The following is a 20,702-nucleotide window of genomic DNA, read 5'->3' as shown; positions in this document are numbered from 1 at the left end:
TAGAGTTAAGAAGGAAGAACGCCAAGTATGAAATAGTGACTGCAAAATTGGCGAATAGTCAGTCTGAACATCAAGAATTAAAAAGGAAAACACGAGATCTAGAAAATATGCTGCAATCTCGCCAACAACAATTAGATAACCTCTTGAAGGCTCTAGAAGAAAAGAGTGAGCAGTACGATAGGGACATTCACGCGTATGAAGGAACTCTCAAAGAAAAGAAATGCAACTTGACTTCTTGATCAATGAAATTCGTAAGCGGCTATACTAGTTGTTCAATTATCAGATGAAGCCGAAGTTCTCAGTTGCCAATTCCCTCCGAGCCAAAGATCGAGCATATCAGAGTTTTTAGAGCAAGTGAAGAAACAAGGCAATGTGGCTAGGAAATTTGTGTAACTGTTGGAAAAATGAGAACTTTGTGTAATAGACTATGTTGATAAATGAAATGCCTAAATATGGGGCTATCTTGAAATCAACACCAATTTCTTGCATTTCATTCATAACTGACATTCATTTGACATTCATGCATTCATTCATGCATCAATTCATTCATTGCATATCCCATACTCGTTCGCTGAGGTTAAAACATACAATTCGCAGTTGCAAGACTTCAAGACTGGAACCACGTCATCCGTATAAAACGCGCCGACAAGCTAGAGTAATGGAGAATGAATTCAATGAGAGAATTGAAAGGATGGAAAGGGCTCAAAGGAATTACAAGAGCAACTGGCCAAATCGCAACAAGAGACGAGAGACCTAATGGTGAGATCTCGAGAGGAATCGCTCGAGCAAAGAGATCAGATGGCTAAAATGATGGAGATGATGACAACTTTGGTCAAAGGAAAGGGACCCATGCAGAACTCCGATGTTATGGAACCTCGGTCAAGAATTCACCATGATCAGGATCCATTCTATCCCCCGGGATTCACTCCACCGCCCGCATATACAATACAAAGAGGGTATACTCAAGAGGAACCCACTGGCTTGGAACATCGACCTATGCCACCTGCTCCACCCACTAATTTGGGGCAAGGAATGTTAGCATCGAACCCAGGGGCTAATCCTGCTAATCCACTAGTTCCAGATCTGGATGACCCAACAGAGGTAGCCAAGTTGAAATTGGATAACCATGACGCAAAATATAGGAGTCTAGAGGAAAGACTCAAAGCAATAGAAGGCACTGAAGTCTTCTCCGCACTAGGTGCCAAGGAACTCAGTTTGGTACCTGATCTAATTTTACCTCCGAAGTTCAAAGTGCCTGACTTTGAGAAGTATGATGGGACAAGGTGCCCAAAAGCACATCTCATTATGTTCTGTCGAAAGATGACCGGTTATGTGAACGAGGATAAACTACTCATACATTGCTTTCAAGATAGTCTAACAGGGTCAGCTCTTCGGTGGTACAATCAACTCAGTAGAGAAAGATTCGATCTTGGAAGGACTTGGCGTCAGCATTTTGCGAGCAGTACAAGCATGTATCGGATATGGTGCCAGACCGTATGACCTTGCAAATGATGGAGAAAAAGCCATCAGAGACCTTTAGACAGTATGCGCAGAGATGGAGAGACGTCTCAGCTCAAGTGGAACCCCCACTAACAAAAACGGAGATAACTGTTCTCTTTATCAATACTTTAAAGGCACCGTTTTATGACAAATTAGTGGGAAGTGCCACGAAAGATTTCGCGGATATTGTAATATCCGGTGAACTCATAGAGAATGCCATCAAGAGCGGTAGAATGGAAGGATCAGAAGGCTCAAGAAAAGCAGCACCCTTAAGGAAGAAAGAGCCAGAAGCCCTCATGGTGGGAACTGGGAGTCGTTACATTCCCAATTCTATCCTAATCAACCCCGACCTCGAAATTATCCACCCTCGAATTTCCATTATCCCCCTCAAACCCCTTACTACCAAGCACCACATCCGTCCTGCCCCGTATACGCCACGAACAACCAAAGACCCGTCACTACTTTCCCACAAAACACGGTACCCGCCCAAAGCCAACCCAGAAACGAACCAAGACCATCAAGGCATAATCCCGAGATACCGCAATTTACCCCATCCCTGTGTCGTATGGGGAATTGTACCCAAAACTTTTAGAAAAACAGCTAATTTCTCCCCATTACATGGCACCCCTTAAACCTCCATACCCAAAGTGGTATGATCCAAACGCTAGTTGTGCATACCATGCAGGGAACCAAGGGCACTCTACTGAGAACTGTCTCGCTTTCAAAAGGAGAGTTCAAGGACTCATTGACGCGGGTATCCTACGATTCGATAGTGCTAGTAACGCCACGGGGAACCCGTTCCCTAACCATACCGAAGGGAATGTGAGCACAGTGGGGAAAGAGGATGAATGGAAGGTCAGAAGATGTGTGGCAGAAATAAGGACGCCTCTGCAGAAAATCTGGGAGGTATTAGTTAAGAAAGGATTGCTCTGTCACTCTGATAGAGTTTTTGGAGAAGAAGGTCAAAGTTTTTGCAATTTTCATGGGATTGTTGGGCACGACATTCAGTCGTGCGAGGACTTTAAAAGGTTACTTCAAGACCGGATGAATAATAAGGAGATCAAGGTCCTTAACAAGAGTGAAGATGCCAATGAAAGAGAAGTATGCGTCTCTGATAGCCAATCATCAGGGCCCCCTTATAGTGCTGATCGACCGTTGGTAATTTATTACGACGCGATGAGAGAGCCATTGAAACCACAGATGGTAATTGAAGTACCATCTCCTTTCCCGTATAAGGACAACAAAACAGTACCGTGGAGATATGATGTTAATATCGTTACACCGGAAGTTGAAAAGTCCAAAGCCATAATTGAAGATGTTGGGGAGGTAGGTCATTTTACTCGAAGTGGACGATGCTATTCTAAAGAAGTTGAACCGGTAAAGAAAAGTAGTGACTCGAAGCAAAAAGGGAAAGCAGTGATGCACGAGGTCGAAGTCGAGCAAGAAATTCCACCCGTGCAAGAAACTAAAAAGCCTGTGAATGAGGAAGAAGCTCAAGAATTCTTGAAATTTATTAAGCACAGCGAATATAGTGTGGTGGAACAACTGAGCAAGCAGCCAGCACGAATCTCAGTTCTATCTCTACTGTTAAATTCAGAGCCACACCGGAACGCTTTATTGAAGGTGTTAAATCAAGCTTACGTGGCCAACAACATATCTGTCGAAAAGCTTGATAGGTGGGTAAACAATCTGAATGCGGACAACTTCATCTCTTTTAGTGATGATGAGATACCGCTAAATGGTAGAGGTTCGGTGAAAGCGCTGCATATCACGACCCGCTGCAAGGGCTACATAATACCGAACGTACTCATCGATAATGGGTCAGCATTAAATGTTATGCCATTGGCTACACTTTCCAGAATACCGATAGATTTGTCCTACTTAAAGCCCTGTCATTCCACGGTAAGGGCCTTCGACGGGACGAGGCGTGAAGTCATGGGAAAGATCGAAATCCCTTTGGAAGTGGGCCCCTACATATATGAGGTCGAATTCCAAGTCATGGACATTACACCCTCTTATAACTGCCTTTTGGGAAGACCTTGGATTCATTCTGCTGGAGCAGTCCCGTCATCCCTCCATCAAAAAGTGAAATTCATCATGGATGGTTGTTTGGTCACAGTCGAGGGCGAAGAAGACATCATCGCATCTATCTCTGCTGATGCGCCATATCTGGAAGTAAGCAAGGATGCAGTGGAATGTTCCTTTCGATCCCTTGAATTCATCAATGCCACTTTCGTCGCTGAGGGAAATAGAATTCCAATGCCAAAACTGTCGAGAAATACCAGAATGGGTGTCAAGTTGACCGTAGGAAGGGGAGCTCGTGCGAAAGAGGTTTAGGGAGATATATGCAAGGAATAGTGAGGGCTTTAAAGCCAGTGCACCACAAGGCCCGATACGGTTTGGGGTTCCAGCCTGACATGCGCCAAAGAAGAAGACAGTGGAAGAAGGATCAAGAAAGAAGAATTGCAAGAACTTTGGGCCGAGAACCAGAATGGGAACCAATAGAGTACCCTCCTTTGTCAAAACATTTACATCTGCGGGAATGATGTACCCTGGACAAGAGGATCCACGAAACATGTTGGGATTAATTGAAAAGGATTTTCAGAATGTTAGTATAAATGTCATTGACAAAGAAGCTGGTGCAAGTAAAGATGTCTCGAGGATACGCCCTTGCCCTCCTGGTTTCATGTTGAACAATTGGATTGCTGAGGAGCTTCTTGTAGTTTATAAGCCTTCAGAGTAATGCTAAACATCAACCTTCTATTGTGTCCTTAGATATAATAGATTTCTTTTGTAAGAGTTTGCATTCGCTCTTTATCATTTAAATGAATATCAATGAAGATGCATTTTGTCACGATTTTTCGCATTATCACTAATTTCATAATCATTTTCTCATTTCATAGCCTATCCTTACATTTGCCTCATTGCCATGACATAACATTTTGTTTGTTGTTTCCAATACTTGGATGTCCCCCGATAGCTTCTTTTCCATTCAACTTTCAGGTGCTCAGATATTGACGACATGAATAAGCCCGTTACGAATCTTGAAATTGATTTTGAGAAGGCTGTTTGCTTAGGAGAATTTGAAGCCGAAGAAAATGCTGAAGATTATGTCTCGTCTCCTGAATTGTTAAGAATGGTGGAACAAGAGGATAAACAGGTTCTGCCTCATGAAGAATCTGTAGAAACAATAAATTTGGCACTGAAGAGAGGAAACAGGAAGTGAAGATTGGGACTTCTATTTCAGAAAGTACCAGGCGTAGTTTGATCACTTTACTCCGCGAATACAAAGATGTTTTCGCGTGGTCATACCAGGACATGCCAGGGCTAGATGAAGATTTAGTGGTCCATAAGCTCCCATTAAAGCCAGAATCAAGCCCATCCAGCAAAAATTAAGACGGATGAGGCCCGAAATGCTGTTGAAAATAAAAGAGGAAGTCAAGAAGCAATTTGACGCTGGCTTCCTACAAGCCTCCAAATATCCAGAATGGGTGGCTAACATAGTCCCGGTACCAAAGAAAGATGGAAAAGTACGAATGTGCGTGGATTACCGTGACCTAAATCGAGCAAGCCCAAAAGATAATTTTCCCTTGCCACATATTGACACGTTGGTGGACAACACAGCAAAACATTCATTGTTTTCTTTCATGGATGGATTCTCGGGGTATAATCAGATCAAGATGGCTTCTGAGGATATGGAGAAAACTACCTTCATAACAATGTGGGGAACGTTCTGCTACAAGGTGATGCCATTCGGGTTAAAGAATGCTGGGGCAACATATCAGAGGGCTATGGTGACGTTATTCCATGACATGATGCATAAAGAAATAGAGGTCTACGTCGACGATATGATTGCTAAATCTCGAGGAGAAGAAGAGCATGTAATGAACCTCAAGAAGTTGTTCGAAAGGCTGAGAAAGTTTCAGCTAAAGCTTAATCCAGCCAAATGTACATTCGGGGCTACCTCGGGAAAGTTGCTAGGCTTCATTGTCAGTGAAAGAGGTATCGAAGTTGATCCAGATAAAATAAAAGCCATCCAAGAATTACCACCTCCGCGCACGCAAAAGGAAGTTAGAGGATTTTTAGGGAGATTAAATTACATCGCCCGATTTATCGCTCAACTTACCAACCAATGCGACCCAATCTTTCGGCTTCTTCGAAAACATAACCCGGGAGAATGGAACGAGGAATGCCAAGTGACCTTTGATAAGATAAAACAATATTTGTCCAGTCCTCCAGTGCTAGTACCGCCAACTCCGGGAAGACCATTAATTTTGTATCTGACAGTGTTCGAAAGTTCAATGGGTTGCGTACTGGGACAACATGACGAGTCAGGAAAGAAAGAAAAGGCGATCTACTACCTCAGCAAAAAGTTCACTGAATATGAGGCAAAATATTCGTCCGTTGAGAAATATTGTTGCGCTCTGGTTTGGGTAGCTCGGAGACTCAGACAATATATGTTGTATCACACGACATGGCTAATTTCAAAGCTGGACCCAATAAAATACATGATGGAATCGTCGGCACTATCAGGAAGAATGGCACGATGGCAGCTCCTCCTTTCGGAATATGACATTGCCTATGTAAGTCAGAAGTCAATAAAAGGGAGCGCAATAGCTGACTTCTTAGCAACTCGAACGAAAGAGGAATATGAGCCTTTAAGATTCGATTTCCCAGACGAAGACTTAATGTGCATCACAGAAATAGAATCTGAGTCATCAAAAGAGAAGTCATGGAAGATGTGCTTTGATGGTGCGTCAAATGCTTTAGGGCATGGAATTGGAGCAATCCTGGTATCACCAGACGGGAATCATTATCCGTTCACTGCAAGACTGAACTTCTTCTGTACCAATAATATCGCAGAATATGAGGCCTGTATCATGGGGCTTCATGCAGCTATCGAACGAAACATCGAGATCTTGGAGGTGTACGGGGACTCAGCCCTAGTGATTTACCAAATCCGTGGAGAATGGGAAGTGAGGGACTCAAAATTGATTAAGTACAGTGATTTAGTGGCTGGATTGACCAAGGAATTCAAAGAAATAACTTTTCATTACTTCCCACGAGAAGAGAACCAACTGGCTGATGCCCTAGCCACTTTGGCTTCAATGTTCAAAGCAAGTAGAGAAGCAGAAATAATGCCCCTCAAATGAGCATATACGAGGTCCCTGCACACTGTTGTAGCATTGAGAAAGAAGTAGACGGACGGCCTTGGTTCCATGATATCTTAGAATATATCAAGAATCAAAGGTATCCCGAACAAGCGAATGAGAACGATAAAAGAACAATTAGAAGAATGGCAGCGGGATTTGTTCTTGATGGGGATATCCTGTATAAAAGAGGAAAGGATCAGATGCTTTTGAGATGTGTGGACGATGTTGAAACCAGAAAAATACTTGAAGAGGTCCATGAGGGAATTTGCGAAACGCATGCCAATGGTTTCAATATGGCCAGAAAGATCATGAGACTCGGTTATTATTGGCTGACAATGGAAAGTGACTGCATCAATGTTGCCAGAAAATGCCACAAATGTCAAATCTACGGCGATAAAATTCATGTAGCCCCTTCACCCCTTCATGTCATGACTTCTCCGTGGCCTTTTTCTATGTGGGGCATGGATGTCATAGGGCCAATTTCTCCAAAAGCTTCAAATGGACATCGATTCATTTTTGTGGTTATCGATTACTTCACAAAATGGATTGAAGCCGCTTCGTTTGCCAATGTGACGAAGACTGCAGTGTGCAAGTTTTTGAAAAAGGAAATCATTTGCCGTTATGGTTTGCCTGAAAGAATCATCTCAGATAATGCCACGAATCTGAACAATAAGATGATGAAAGAAGTGTGCGAGCAGTTCCAAATAAAGCATCATAATTCCTCGCCCTATCGCCCAAAGATGAACGGGGCTGTTGAAGCAGCTAACAAGAACATTAAGAGGATCATTGGGAAAATGACTGAGACATATAAAGATTGGCACGAGAAACTTCCATTTGCTTTGTTTGCATATCGCACATCTGTGCGAACATCTACGGGAGCAACTCCTTTCTCTCTAGTCTATGGAATGGAAGCTGTGCTACCTATCGAGGTTGAGATCCCCTCTCTGCGAGTATTGATGGAATCAAAGTTAGAAGAAGCAGAATGGGTTCGAGCTCGATATGATCAGTTGAACCTCATTGAAGAAAAACGTCTAAGGGCAATTTGTCATGGGCAAATGTACCAAAAGAGAATAATCGCAGCCCATGACAAGAAGGTACGACCAAGAGAGTTCCATAAGGAGAACTCGTTCTAAGAAAGATTCTCCCAATACAAAAAGACCTACGAGGAAAATGGGCACCAAATTGGGAAGGACCATACGTTGTAAAAAAGGCATTCTCAGGAGGAGCTTTAATCCTTACCGAGATGGATGGGAAGGAGTTACCGAATCCGGTGAATTCAGATGTGGTGAAGAAATATTATGCTTAAGATGAAAACCCGAAAAGGGCATCTTAAAAAAAAAAAAAGGGATCAGGGCGAAAACCCGAAAAGGGCGTCTTGATTAATACAAAAAGATTAGGATGAAAACCCGAGAGGGCGTCCTAATGAAACAAACCTGGCGGTCGAACGGTAGGTCAAGTAGTGAGACTACAGTATTTGAAGCACTTCTGAAAGCTCAAAATTTTCTACGCAAGAAGCCATGCTCGAAAAGATTATTGATTGAGGAACGTGGAAGAGTTCATGTGTTGAATATCTAGAGCATTTGTATCCGTTGTATACGACCTTTTCTTTCTTTTTGACATTTTTACTCTCATTGGTTAACTTTCTTTGTTTGCCACATTTGAAATCAAGGAATATGAGATATCCTTTTTGTCCCTACCTGACCATTCTCATGTATCTCATTATGTGTTTATTTAATGATAAATAGTGAAATGACATGCTCTAAACAAAAGAAATGTCAAGCATTACCCGGATAAGAATTTGATAAGTGCAAGATCTTCAAAGCAAGAACAAAGTTTAACCAAGGGCAAAAGGGTGATATCTGAGAAACGTCGATTACTCGTAAAGCTCGAAGACAGGTATGAGGCCTGAAGAGAAGGTCGAGAATCAAAGCAATGAACGCAGATCCTCAACAATCGTGGCTAAATGGACATACGACAAACATGCTTAAGGAGCACCGCATAATCATGTAGGCATAAAAGCATTTAAGACAAACATGTGCATATAATGATACATGGCATATACAGGTACTCCAACAGAGCAAGAAATCTTGAATGAGAGTCGCACTGAATCAAAGGAAAAGATACCTGAGTTCTACCAAAAGACTGGTTTTGGGTATTTTAATGTTTAATGTTCATGCTTTCCAAAGAAAATCAACTCATATCACGAGAGGTGAGTTGAGCCTTTTAATTTCTGTTTTTCAAAAATCAACTCATATTGCGAGAAGTGAGTTGAGCCTAGGGGCACGCCAAGGTATTTTTAGTTTATGTTTTAAATTGACTCATATTGCGAGAGGTGAGTTAAGCCTTTTAATTTATGTTTTTCAAAATCAATTCATATTGCTAGAGGTGAGTTGAGCCTCAGGACACGCTGAGGTAATTTTAATTTCTGTTGTTAAAAAAATCAACTCATATTGCGAGAAATGAGTTGAGCCTCAGGACACGCTGAGGTAATTTCAATTTCTGTTTTCAAAATTCAACTTATATTGCGAGAAATGAGTTGAGCCTCAGGACACGCTGAGGTATTTTCAATTTCTGCTTTTCAAAATTCAACTCATATTGCGAGAAATGAGTTGAGCCTCAAGACACGTTGAGGTAATTTCAATTTCTGTTTTCAAAATTCAACTCATATTGCGAGAAATGAGTTGAGCCTCAAGACACGTTGAGGTAATTTCAATTTCTGTTTTCAAAATTCAACTCATATTGCGAGAAATGAGTTGAGCCTCAAGACACGTTGAGGTATTTTCAATTTCTGCTTCTCAAAATTCAACTCATATTGCGAGAAATGAGTTGAGCCTCAAGACACGTTGAGGTAATTTCAATTTCTGTTTTCAAAATTCAACTCATATTGCGAGAAATGAGTTGAGCCTCAAGACACGTTGAGGTAATTTCAATTTCTGTTTTCAAAATTCAACTCATATTGCGAGAAATGAGTTGAGCCTCAAGACACGTTGAGGTATTTTCAATTTCTGCTTCTCAAAATTCAACTCATATTGCAGAAATGAGTTGAGCCTCAAGACACGTTGAGGTAATTTCAATTTCTGTTTTCAAAATTCAACTCATATTGCGAGAAATGAGTTGAGCCTCAAGACACGTTGAGGTATTTTCAATTTCTGCTTCTCAAAATTCAACTCATATTGCGAGAAATGAGTTGAGCCTCAGGACACGCTGAGGTATTTTCAATTTCTGCTTTTCAAAATTCAACTCATATTGCGAGAAATGAGTTGAGCCTCAAGACACGTTGAGGTAATTTCAATTTCTGTTTTCAAAATTCAACTCATATTGCGAGAAATGAGTTGAGCCTCAAGACACGTTGAGGTAATTTCAATTTCTGTTTTCAAAATTCAACTCATATTGCGAGAAATGAGTTGAGCCTCAAGACACGTTGAGGTATTTTCAATTTCTGCTTCTCAAAATTCAACTCATATTGCGAGAAATGAGTTGAGCCTCAAGACACGTTGAGGTAATTTCAATTTCTGTTTTCAAAATTCAACTCATATTGCGAGAAATGAGTTGAGCCTCAAGACACGTTGAGGTAATTTCAATTTCTGTTTTCAAAATTCAACTCATATTGCGAGAAATGAGTTGAGCCTCAAGACACGTTGAGGTATTTTCAATTTCTGCTTCTCAAAATTCAACTCATATTGCGAGAAATGAGTTGAGCCTCAAGACACGTTGAGGTAATTTCAATTTCTGTTTTCAAATTCAACTCATATTGCGAGAAATGAGTTGAGCCTCAAGACACGTTGAGGTATTTTCAATTTCTGCTTCTCAAAATTCAACTCATATTGCGAGAAATGAGTTGAGCCTCAAGACACGTTGAGGTAATTTCAATTTCTGTTTTCAAAATTCAACTCATATTGCGAGAAATGAGTTGAGCCTCAAGACACATTGAGGTATTTTCAATTTCTGCTTTTCAAAACTTAACTCATATTGCGAGAGATGAGTTGAGCCTCAAGGCACGCTGAGGTATTTTCAATTTCTGCTTTACTAATTCTACTTTTTCAAATCAACTCATATTGCAAGAGGTGAGTTGAGTCTCAGGCCACACGCTGAGGTCTTTTCAAATTCTGTTTTTAATTTCTATTTTTAATTTCTGTGTTTCAAAAAAAAAAATCAACTCATATTGCAAGAGGTGAGTTGAGCCTTTTAATTTCTGTTTTTCAAAAATCAATCATATTGCGAGAGGTGAGTTGAGCCTTTTAATTTCTATTTTTCAAAAACCAACTCATATTGCGAGAGGTGAGTTGAGCCTTTTTCTATTTTTCAAAAATCAACTCATATTGCGAGAGGTGAGTTGAGCCTTTTGCAAATTCTGTTTTCAAAAATCAACTCATATTGCGAGAAGTGAGTTGAGCCTTGGCTCACGTGCTGAGCTATTTTCAATTTCTATTTTTAATGTCTAGTTTTAAATAGTCAATTCATATTGCGAGAAATGAGTTGAGCTCAGGATCACATGCCGAGTAAAGAATAAAGATTGGACAATTGAACAAAATTTAGTGCTTTTAAGTCTTTGCACTATCCTTGTTTCACAATGATAAGCAAAGAGGGGCAGTTGTAAGCACTAAATTTTTGTCCGACTAGAGTTTGTGTTTAATTTTCAAAATTTCAAAAAAAAAAAATTTTAAAAATAAAAATTGCATTTTGACACCTAAACTTTTCCTAAATTTCATTTTGACCCTTAAACTTTCTTTAAATTTCACTTAGACCCCTAAACTTTCATTAAATTTCATTTTAATCCTAAATTTTCTAAAAATTACATTTAGCCCCAGAAGTTTTGCTGCATTTGCGATTTGGTCCTTCAGACAAGTTACATGATTTGGGGCACCCACTTCCAGATTTTCAGGCCATAAACATGGGTGGCTGCTCCTTCCCCACTTGCTACCTGCAAAAAAGAAGCAAAACCAACTATAAAAAGGAGTTTAAACTCCAAAAATGAGGACACCCACGAAAAAAATAAAAAAAAACTTGCAAAAGAGAGATTTTTTCGAAGGAAAAAGAAGAAAAGAGAAGAAAAGAGAAAGAGGAGAAGAAAAGAAAGAGTACCGGCGTCGGAGGAGGTAGCGGCGGCGCAAGCGGTGGTGGAGGCTAGACTTTGAAGAAGAAGAAGGAAGAAGAAGGAAGAAGAAAAGAGGAAGAAGAAAGAAAGAAAAAAAAGAAATAATAAAAAATATTATAACAGTCGGGTCAACCCGACCCGACCCACCTACGACCCGATCCGACCCAGCAGCCCAAGAAAAAACAAAAAAAAAGAAACAAGCCCAAAAAAAAATCAAAGCAAAAAAAAAGCAAAAAAAAGAAGGGAAAGAAGCAGCACAAAAAAAAAAGGCAGGCCAACAATAGGCCCAATTCCAGCAGCCCAACAAGCAGCCAACAGGCCACCAGCCAGCAGGCCCGCGCAGGCCAGCCCAACAAGGCAGCCCAGCAAAAAAAAAAGGAAGAAAAAGAAGAAAAAAGAAAAAAGAAAAAGGAAAAAGAAAAAAGAAAAAAGAAGAAAAGGGGGTTCAATTTTAGCAACCCGTTCGGCGAAGCTCGTGTTTTAGATTTTTCGGTAATTTTATTTATTTCTCTTTTAATTTAATGCTCGTATTTTTATGTTATTTCATTTTAATATTATTAGCATTTTATGCATTTTATATATTTTTATATTTTTGTATTTATATTTACAATTTAATTAAATTTTAATTTTACTTTATTTTAAATAATTTTAATAAATAAGGCAACGAATCGGTTTAGCATCGAGTCACCGAATTCATCGCTATGTTGGGTGAATATCGATGGCTTATGTTAAATTCGGGACCCGTTTTAAAAATAAAAAATGTTCAAAAATCCTCGTGTTTCAAAAAAATTTTCTCGTGTTTTAATACAACCCGATTAAATATTAAATTGAATTGGTTTGACACTAATTCGTCGATTTCATTGCCATGTTGGGGTGAATATCATCGATTCGTGTTAAATATGGTACGTTTTTCTAAAAAAAAAATTCTTGTTTCAAATTTTCGAATCTTTAAAAATTACTCGTATTTTAGAAATTTTCGAATTTTCGCGTTTTCAAAAGTTTTCGTGTTTGAAAAAAATTTTCGCGTTTAAAAAATTTCTCGTATTTCAAAAATTGTCGTTTTTTATAAATCTTCGTGCTTTCAATAATCCTCGTGCTTTTAAAAATTCTCATGTTTCAAAAATCTTCGTGTTTTCAAAATTCTAGTGTTTCAAAAATTTTCTTGTTTTCAAAAAAAAAAATTCGTGTTTTAAAAAAAATATTTCCGTGTTTTAAAAATTTTCGTGTTTTAAAAATTCTCGTATTTAAAATTTTTTTTTAAGAAAAAATTTTGTTTCAAAAAAATGTCTTGTTTTAAAAATTCCCGTGTTTCAAAAAAAAATGTCGTGTTTTAAGAAAATTTCGTTTTTTTCCAAAAATTTTCGTGTTTCTAAAATATTCGTGTTTACAAATTCTCGTGTTTTCAAAAATTCTCGTATTTTAAAAAAAAAAACTTTCGTTTTAAAAAAGAAATACTGCGCTTCAAAATTCTCGTGTTTTTTTTAAAAAAAAGGGGTTCTCGTATTTCAATCGGATCACGACTAAATATTAAATGGAACTCGTATTTTTGAAAATTAAGACAACATGCGTTTAACGAGATACCAATTTTGGGCGTCGCGAGGGTGCTAATACCTTCCTCGCGCGTAACCGACTCCCGGACCCTAATTTTCTCTGGATTTTGACGTGGATCTAAAATTGTCTCTCTTTTTTTAGAAAAGTTTAAAAAAATTCTTCTAAAAAAGGATTTTATTTGGTGTCCGATCACACCTAAAAAAGATCGGTGGCGACTCCTCTTTTGTAAATAAAATTTGAAACTTTAATTTTTCAATAATCATTTCAAATAGCGCCTATTGCCAAATTTTTAGGTCGCTACAAATATGTTGTCCTTACTCATCCTGGTATAACATACGCTGTGAACAGGATCTGTCAATTTATGCACAGCCCTACTAGTCTGCACATAACTGCTTTGAAACGAATTTTACGGTATCTATGCGGTACTATTGATTTTGGAATCGTCATTCAGCCGACTGATCGTTTATCCCTGACTGCCTATGCGGATGCAAATTAGGGGTTGGACTTCAATGATCGTCGTTCCACTTCAGGATTCTGTGTTTATTTTGGGGCTGCTCCTATGTCTTGAGGATCTAAAAAGCAGCAAGTGGTTTCCCGTTCTACGGCCGAAGCAGAATACAAGAGTCTTGCCACCGCCACTAGTGAAGTTATGTGGTTGCTTTCACTACTTCAGGAACTACATCTCAAGTCCACTGATACTCCTACTATTTGGTGTGACAGTTTAGGTGCTGTTGCTGTTGCGGCCAATCCTGTGCTCCATTCCAAGTTTAAGCATGTTGAGCTTGACTTATTTTTTGTCCGTGAGAAAGTTGCGGATGGGTCCATTTTTGTGAGTGAAGTTCCCGCTTGTGACCAAGCTTCCGATATTTTCACGAAACCGTTATCTGCGACGTTGTTTCCGCGGTTTCGCAAGTTTCTCCGAGTCTTCTCAGTTGGAGAGTTGGATGAATGTAAAGGATCAGTTAGTTAGATTGTTAGTTGTTAGTCTGTTAATTAGCTGTTTAGCTGTTGAATATTGTTAAGCTGTTAAGAGCAATTGAGGAAGTCTATATAAAAGGATTTCAAGTGAGCATGTAATAAAGCAAGTTTCATAAATCAAAGAAGAGCAGTTTCTTTTATTTTTACCTGGTTTCTAATACCAACATAATCATTCTCTTTACTTGTATCATATATATGTATATGTATATTTGATGTGTTGGTTATATATGGGTAGGGTTTAAAGGTGATTGGTTGAGAATGGTGGATAAAACCGAATTGGAGTTTGATACTTAAGTCAATAAAAACTGAAGATAAAATAGGAAGGCAAGTCATTTTGAAGTGGTAAGAATGCAGAGAGTATAGGTAGATGGGAGGAGAGTCATACATACCAAGCACTCAGTTTGCTCAGAAGATTGCCTGATGAATGGTTATTGTCTGCACATATTGGTGTGTTGGCCTACCTATTTACTTAGTGACCGGTTTATAAGCTCTGCAACCATAATTGCTTAAGGTCCATCCTACTAAGATTGTTGGGTTTTGTCAGAAACATTTTATGCCAAATGACTTAGCTCCTTAGCCGATAATTGGATGGTTGCTTAAGATCTCGTCTAACTTAAACTTTTTTTATTGAGTTGGTATCACGAATTAATCATGTATTAATTTAGTTGAAAAAAGACAAAAATATCCTTACTTTTTAAAGTAAAATGTTTATTTGGAGGATGTTTTTGTGATCTTATATCTTTTATATAAAAATATATATACACATAATAAAATTTGAACCCATCCCATTAAACCAAAGTCTTATTTATTATTAATATCAACATTTTACAAATATATTCGTTACGTAATTTTATATATAATATAAACTTTTAGCCTATACATATATATACATTGGTCTAAGACCTTAGAGTTCAATTAACACGTTAGTCTTAACTATATTTAGAGTCAAGTTAGATTGGATTTCTAAATTAGTCTTAACTATATTTGGAGTCAAGTTAGATTGTATTTCTAAATAAGTGGCAAAGGTCTTTGAGTGATGTTTTTTTTATTCAAAAAATTACTTAAGAGATTTCAAATAACACAAAAAAATAATGAATGTTACGGAAGAAAAACATCATTGGATAGGGTAAGAGTAGGTAAAAGATTTTTGTCCTCCAAGTCCCTTTTTGTAGCCTAAACCTCATCCAAATCAGTGAGAATAGTTCTCCTTTTTTACCATTTGAGAAGAATGTACCAGCAACCAAGACAAAACCACAATCATTCCAGTTTTACGACATTTTGGTATATTGAAAGTGTTTTTATTACAAGATTCCAAATTCGCTGCAACATTAATTATTCTTTCATTTTTTTCGACAAAAGTTGTGCTGCCTGCCTGCCTGCATGTGCTTGTTTTTTCCCCTAGCTACCGTCATCAAGGACTTGGGTCTTTTTTTCTCCATTTTAAGAACTGTTAAATTGATGTATAGCGACAGTTGTATGAGCCTAAACTGAACTCCTTCAAATTATCATATCAACCCATTGTTGTTATGATGAATTGATTGTAATCTGATTCAATTAACTAACGATTCGTTTTTACAGATAAAATATTTATATTTGATACACCGAGAATGTTGATAAGCATGATATTGTATAGGCATGGAACTAAAGCTATTAATTTGGAGGATTGCGTTGATTTTAAAGTCTTTTTGGCGGCCTAATTGGCATGGAACAAGAGCTATCAATTACGAACCAAAGGTAGACTTTGTCTAAAGTCCCATAAAGACGAGGCCTGTTTGCTCAGCTGCCCCCTCTTCAAATTATAAGTTAATATAGAGGAAAATTAAGTTTTGACCCTCAAAAAAATGAAAAATATTCAATTTAATCCCCTAAAAATAATAAATTAATAAATTAATACATAATAAAATCTATATTTGACATCGCAAAAGTTTATAATTCAATTTTTTCCCCTGCATATTTAATATTTGTATCCAACACCAACTTAAATATAAATATAAATATCATCTTTAAAATTTTAAACCTAATTATTTATATCCCATATTCAAGAGAGAAGCATGGGTTTTTGGTACTCTTTAAAAATTTTAATATTTTAGCCTCTCAAAAAAACTAATAATTTACTTTAAGGTCTTTATACCTCTTGATTAAATATTTTTTTAATATTTGATCCTTAATGATTTAATTTAAGACATTTTAACCCAAAACAAAAGATTAATGGTAAGTTTTTATGTTTTGTTTATTTTGAGAAGTGAATAAAACTGAAATCAAGTTCCATTCATTATCAATGTATATGTAATGGAGTGAACAAGTTTTGGACATTCCATTTCCAGGTTCTTAGTGGATTAAATCTTAAGGCCCATTACTCAACAAACTGGGCTTGGATTTACCGCCACTTTTAAATATCTATACCTATTTGTCTTCTCTTCTTCTTTTTTTTCTTTTTTTTTTTTGAAATTTTGAAATGATGGTTAACTTTCAATTCTAATCCCTTTTTTTTTTGAGATTGTATAATAATGGTCAAAATTTCAGTTTTAGTCAGTCTACTACACTTAAATAATTTATTCTAATTCAAATGCTTATGTGAATTTTAAGAATTACTAACGCTATTAAAATTCTATGTTAAATTCAAGTCCATTACCAATGAATGCTTGTCATTTTTTATGCGACTCTTAAATGAATTTTTTTTAAAAATTTTCAAAACCTCGTACTAACGAATTTAACAAAAGAATTTTAACGATGTTGATAACCAAACCCGAATTTTTAAATTCGAAAAGTGGAGAAACTAGATTTCTAAAAATAAAAGTATGAGAACTAGGTATCAAACAGACAAAAACTTAATTATATCCTTTAAAATTTTACTCTATAATTTTGGACCTTCCAATCCATTTTTTCTCTATCTATTCTACAACCATATAAAAATAAATAATACTGATTCGGTCCTTAAATTTATTTGTATTTGTGACCCACAAGGAGCCGTATAAGATGAAAATCTCATGTATAGTTTTAAACTAGCAATGGAAACAGTGATGTTATAATGGACTATAATTATCTAACAAGTACAGTTGATATGGTTTTTTCTAATTACAATTTACCAGAAACGAAGGAAGAATTAGTAACAGAGTATCAAACCAAATATTCAGGTAAAATCATACTAGTTAAAAATAAAAACTGAAAACTCACAGATTCTTTTAGGATGTATCTTTTGTTTTTGAGATAAAAGAGAGGGAGGTAGTTGTTCTGGTTGAATCCAAAGATTTGATGTTGTCAAATCTTTGATTCAACATAAATCACATGCATTGTTCCAAACTCACCAGGATGTTGACTTCAATAATTCTTCACGTGAGAGACCAAAAACAGATAACAACATACAATGGATTGTTTCAACAAAAAAATCAGAAACTCAAACCTGTTTTCAACACCATCTGTTCTGTCATGTCATTCCAGAGTTTCCAGCTGTATGTATGTACCAAAATGCAAATCATTTTGAATCATTTCAATAAATAAATAAATAAATAAAAAGCCTACCATGGTCAAAAGTTAAAACTACTAACCAGAACCTTGAACAGCATCGATGGCATTTTCATTCAATTCAAAAAAGTTCTAACCTTTTTGAAGCACTAATTGTAATGGAAGATGAAAATAGTTCTTACAATTTGAACCCCCAATTCTACTATTTTTTTCTTTTTGGTCCTCCTGTACTAAAAAAGAACTGCTCCATAATACCCCATGCTTGAAACCATGCAAAAATATGTACAGGAGCAAATCAAGCCAACCATTGACACTAAGGTAACTGATTGAAGGCTTGATAGTGATCTTAAGCCCGGAGAGACTATGTTGTCGTTGATTGCGATGGTAACCTTGGGTGGTTATGTTCACCTTCATAGGTAACAATAAGCATGGATGGTTCTTCCAAGCACCTCTCTACATGCTTCCTTGCAGGGCAACCTCTCATACTGCTACATTTATAATATCCCCTGCATCGGATAAAAGAAATGCCTCATAAGTTGATAAATGTAGACGAATTTCACTAAACGCAAATTAAATTATAACAAGCTTCCTATAAACACTGTAAGCATGCAACTGGGTCAAGAATTATCGCTAGTCACCAAATCGAACAAAGGAGATATAAATGCATCGCTACTTGGCTATGTGATATGTTGGAAGAAAGGGAAAGGTTTAACTATTCTCGAACCTCCCTGCATCATCTAAGTTTTCTCTTCATCAAGGGACGAAATCCTCCAACACTCAAAAAGTTTCCTTTAAATATCTTTGAGACTAAGGTAACCACTCGATGCAATAAAAGCATAAATCTTGACTAATATTATCTAATGGAAAGTGGCTGAGATTTGGTAGTACAAATAATTTTCAACAAAAGTTAAGCTAAACCAAAAATAATGGATGCTTTTCCTAATATTGAAACATTAGTGACATTGTCACATTCAATCATAAATGCAACGATGAACCCTAAAATGCTCTTCGTCAATCCACTTCGAGTCTATATATAACAATTTCTTCTAATGGAAGTGATAATCATAGAGACACTAAGATCATTTTGTTTCAATACTAGTCTGTTTCAATCTAAAAGTTCCAATGCAAACTTATACTCGTAATGCTACAAGCAAAACCAAAATTCACACAATAATATATCAAACCTCAGTCTGATGATGATCATTACCTAGGGTGAGGAGAACCCTTGATTGGCTTCTGCCCATACTTCCTCCATGAATAATCATCAGGAGGAATATCAGCTAGCTTGTTACTAATTGCAGGCACCTTAATCGATCTCTTTACTCTATGTTTCCTGCCAACAAAGAGTAACCAATTAAGGAAAGCAATTATGAGAACTAATATCAAGAGCATGATCCTATAGAGATAATCTAACCTCTTTTTGGAGCAATGGCATTTACCATTACTTCCACATTTAACACTCCCATCGTCACCCCTACCAGAGCACTTCTTCTTGTGCTGGGAACCCTGATCCGAGGAACGAGACCCTCCATTGAAGTGGAAGGAACCCCCACCATTGGCTATACTACCATCCATGCTCAAAGAAGAAATGAAAGACCTAGTTGATGACATGGTAGGTGTACAGCTAGAGTTATCAAAGTTCAAGCTAATCCCACTATTACTCTTCCTAAACATCATCTCAGCTTGATGTTTCATTTGCTGTTGTTGGAGCTGTAATCTTTGTCTAAGCTGCTGCTGTTGTTGATGTTGTTGGAGGATACGGTAGTGCCCTGATGATGCTGGCTGGGCTGTTTGGTGTTGGTTCCCTAAATAAAGACAATTTTTGGCATGTGAACTCAGTTCTTTAACTGAGCTTTCATGGATAACCTTATGGTGTGGATTATCCATAAGGATGCTTTGAGGAAAAGGGGTATCTAATCTCCTTAGCTTCCTCACTCTTGCATGTCCAAAACCGGTGTTTAAAAGAGAAACTACCCTTTTGAACCTAAAAACAGCCTCCCCAGTTTCAGCCATTAAATTTCTATATTGAATCTGATCTTTAGGCTGAGATAAAATACTCAAAACCCTATGGCAGCTCTCCACTGCTGCCTTGTTAGCTTCCTCAACCTCCTCCATGTATAACCTTAACCCCCCAAATCCAAAACCCCAAACTCAAAATTAACCAAACAAAAACAGCAACGAAGTTTCACTAAAAAACTAGATCTTTAAAGGAAAACAAAAAAAGCCATCACTCAAATTTCAATTTTGAGATCATCCAAAGACCAAACAAGGACCTTTTTCAAACAGAATTCAAACCAAATTTAGCTTTAAGGGACAAATCTTTTTCCCTAGAAGACGAAGAAGAACAGAAACAGGCAAAGGATCAATGAGCAAACAAAAGGGAAAATACCCCCAAAAGAAAAGAAAAAAACAGACCTTGTTAAGACTTGGTGTTGTCAAACCCTAGATTCTGCTTCCCATGTTCTTTTTAGATTGAAACTTGAAAAGTGTGAAAGGGAAGACTTTGTTTTTGGCTTTGGGAGAATTCAAGAACAGCCATAAGAACAAAACAAAGGACCCAACTTTCCTTTCCCTACTAAAACAATATTAAAAAAATGAAATTCTAGATAGAGAAACACCCCAACTAGAGAAATTCAATTGAGAGAAAGAATAATAATAAATAAATAAAGGGGGAGTGTTTGAGACTTTTGAGCAGTATATTAGGAAACTCAGCTGAAGAAACGAAACTCTGCCATCTCTGTCACAGATTTGAAGGTGGGTCCTACACAAAGACTTTGGTTTTATTCTTTTTTTTTCGTCTTCGGCAAATTGCTAGCTTTAATTAGTGCTAATCTTCTTTTTTTTTTCGAATTAAATACTATTCTTTTGTTTATAAAACTACCATTTTCAAGCTCCAGCTTTTAGTACTTCTTCCATAGCCAGATGTGCTTTGATGTTTCCTAGTTAGTGCGAAAATAAAATGG

The 20,702-nt window shown here is 37.4% G+C and overlaps 1 protein-coding gene and 1 pseudogene across 1 annotated transcript; one reads left to right on the top strand and one right to left on the bottom strand.

Moving 5' to 3' along the window:
* The first annotated feature begins 5,036 nt into the window (after positions 1-5,036).
* LOC121205084 (uncharacterized) lies at positions 5,037-14,269 on the top strand (annotated as a pseudogene).
* Positions 14,270-17,829: 3,560 nt separating this feature from the next.
* LOC107936494 (probable WRKY transcription factor 21) lies at positions 17,830-20,407 on the bottom strand. Its single transcript, XM_016869224.2, has 3 exons — positions 19,154-20,407; positions 18,947-19,072; positions 17,830-18,245 (listed from the first exon to the last, which is right to left on the bottom strand). Exons 1-3 carry the CDS (start codon positions 19,852-19,854, stop codon positions 18,101-18,103), a joined length of 972 nt encoding a protein of 323 aa, XP_016724713.2. The 5' UTR covers positions 19,855-20,407; the 3' UTR covers positions 17,830-18,100.
* Positions 20,408-20,702: the final 295 nt, after the last annotated feature.

The sequence above is a fragment of the Gossypium hirsutum genome, chromosome A08, assembly GCF_007990345.1.
Source record: "Gossypium hirsutum isolate 1008001.06 chromosome A08, Gossypium_hirsutum_v2.1, whole genome shotgun sequence".
NCBI classification, from domain to species: Eukaryota; Viridiplantae; Streptophyta; class Magnoliopsida; order Malvales; family Malvaceae; genus Gossypium; species Gossypium hirsutum.
The sequence above is the reverse complement of the archived record's forward strand: the minus strand, read 5'-3'. Positions and strand labels throughout refer to the sequence as shown.

What these genes read in the sequence shown, in the direction of transcription:
- LOC107936494 (XM_016869224.2), bottom strand. Translation starts at nt 19,854, where the DNA reads ATGGAGGAGGTTGAGGAAGCTAACAAGGCAGCAGTGGAGAGCTGCCAT. An exon ending in TGCCATTGCTCCAAAAAGAG is followed by an intron (nt 19,073 to 19,153) that starts GTTAGATTATCT and finishes CTTTGTTGGCAG; the next exon opens with GAAACATAGAGTAAAGAGAT. An exon ending in AAGGGTTCTCCTCACCCTAG is followed by an intron (nt 18,246 to 18,946) that starts GTAATGATCATC and finishes TATCCGATGCAG; the next exon opens with GGGATATTATAAATGTAGCA.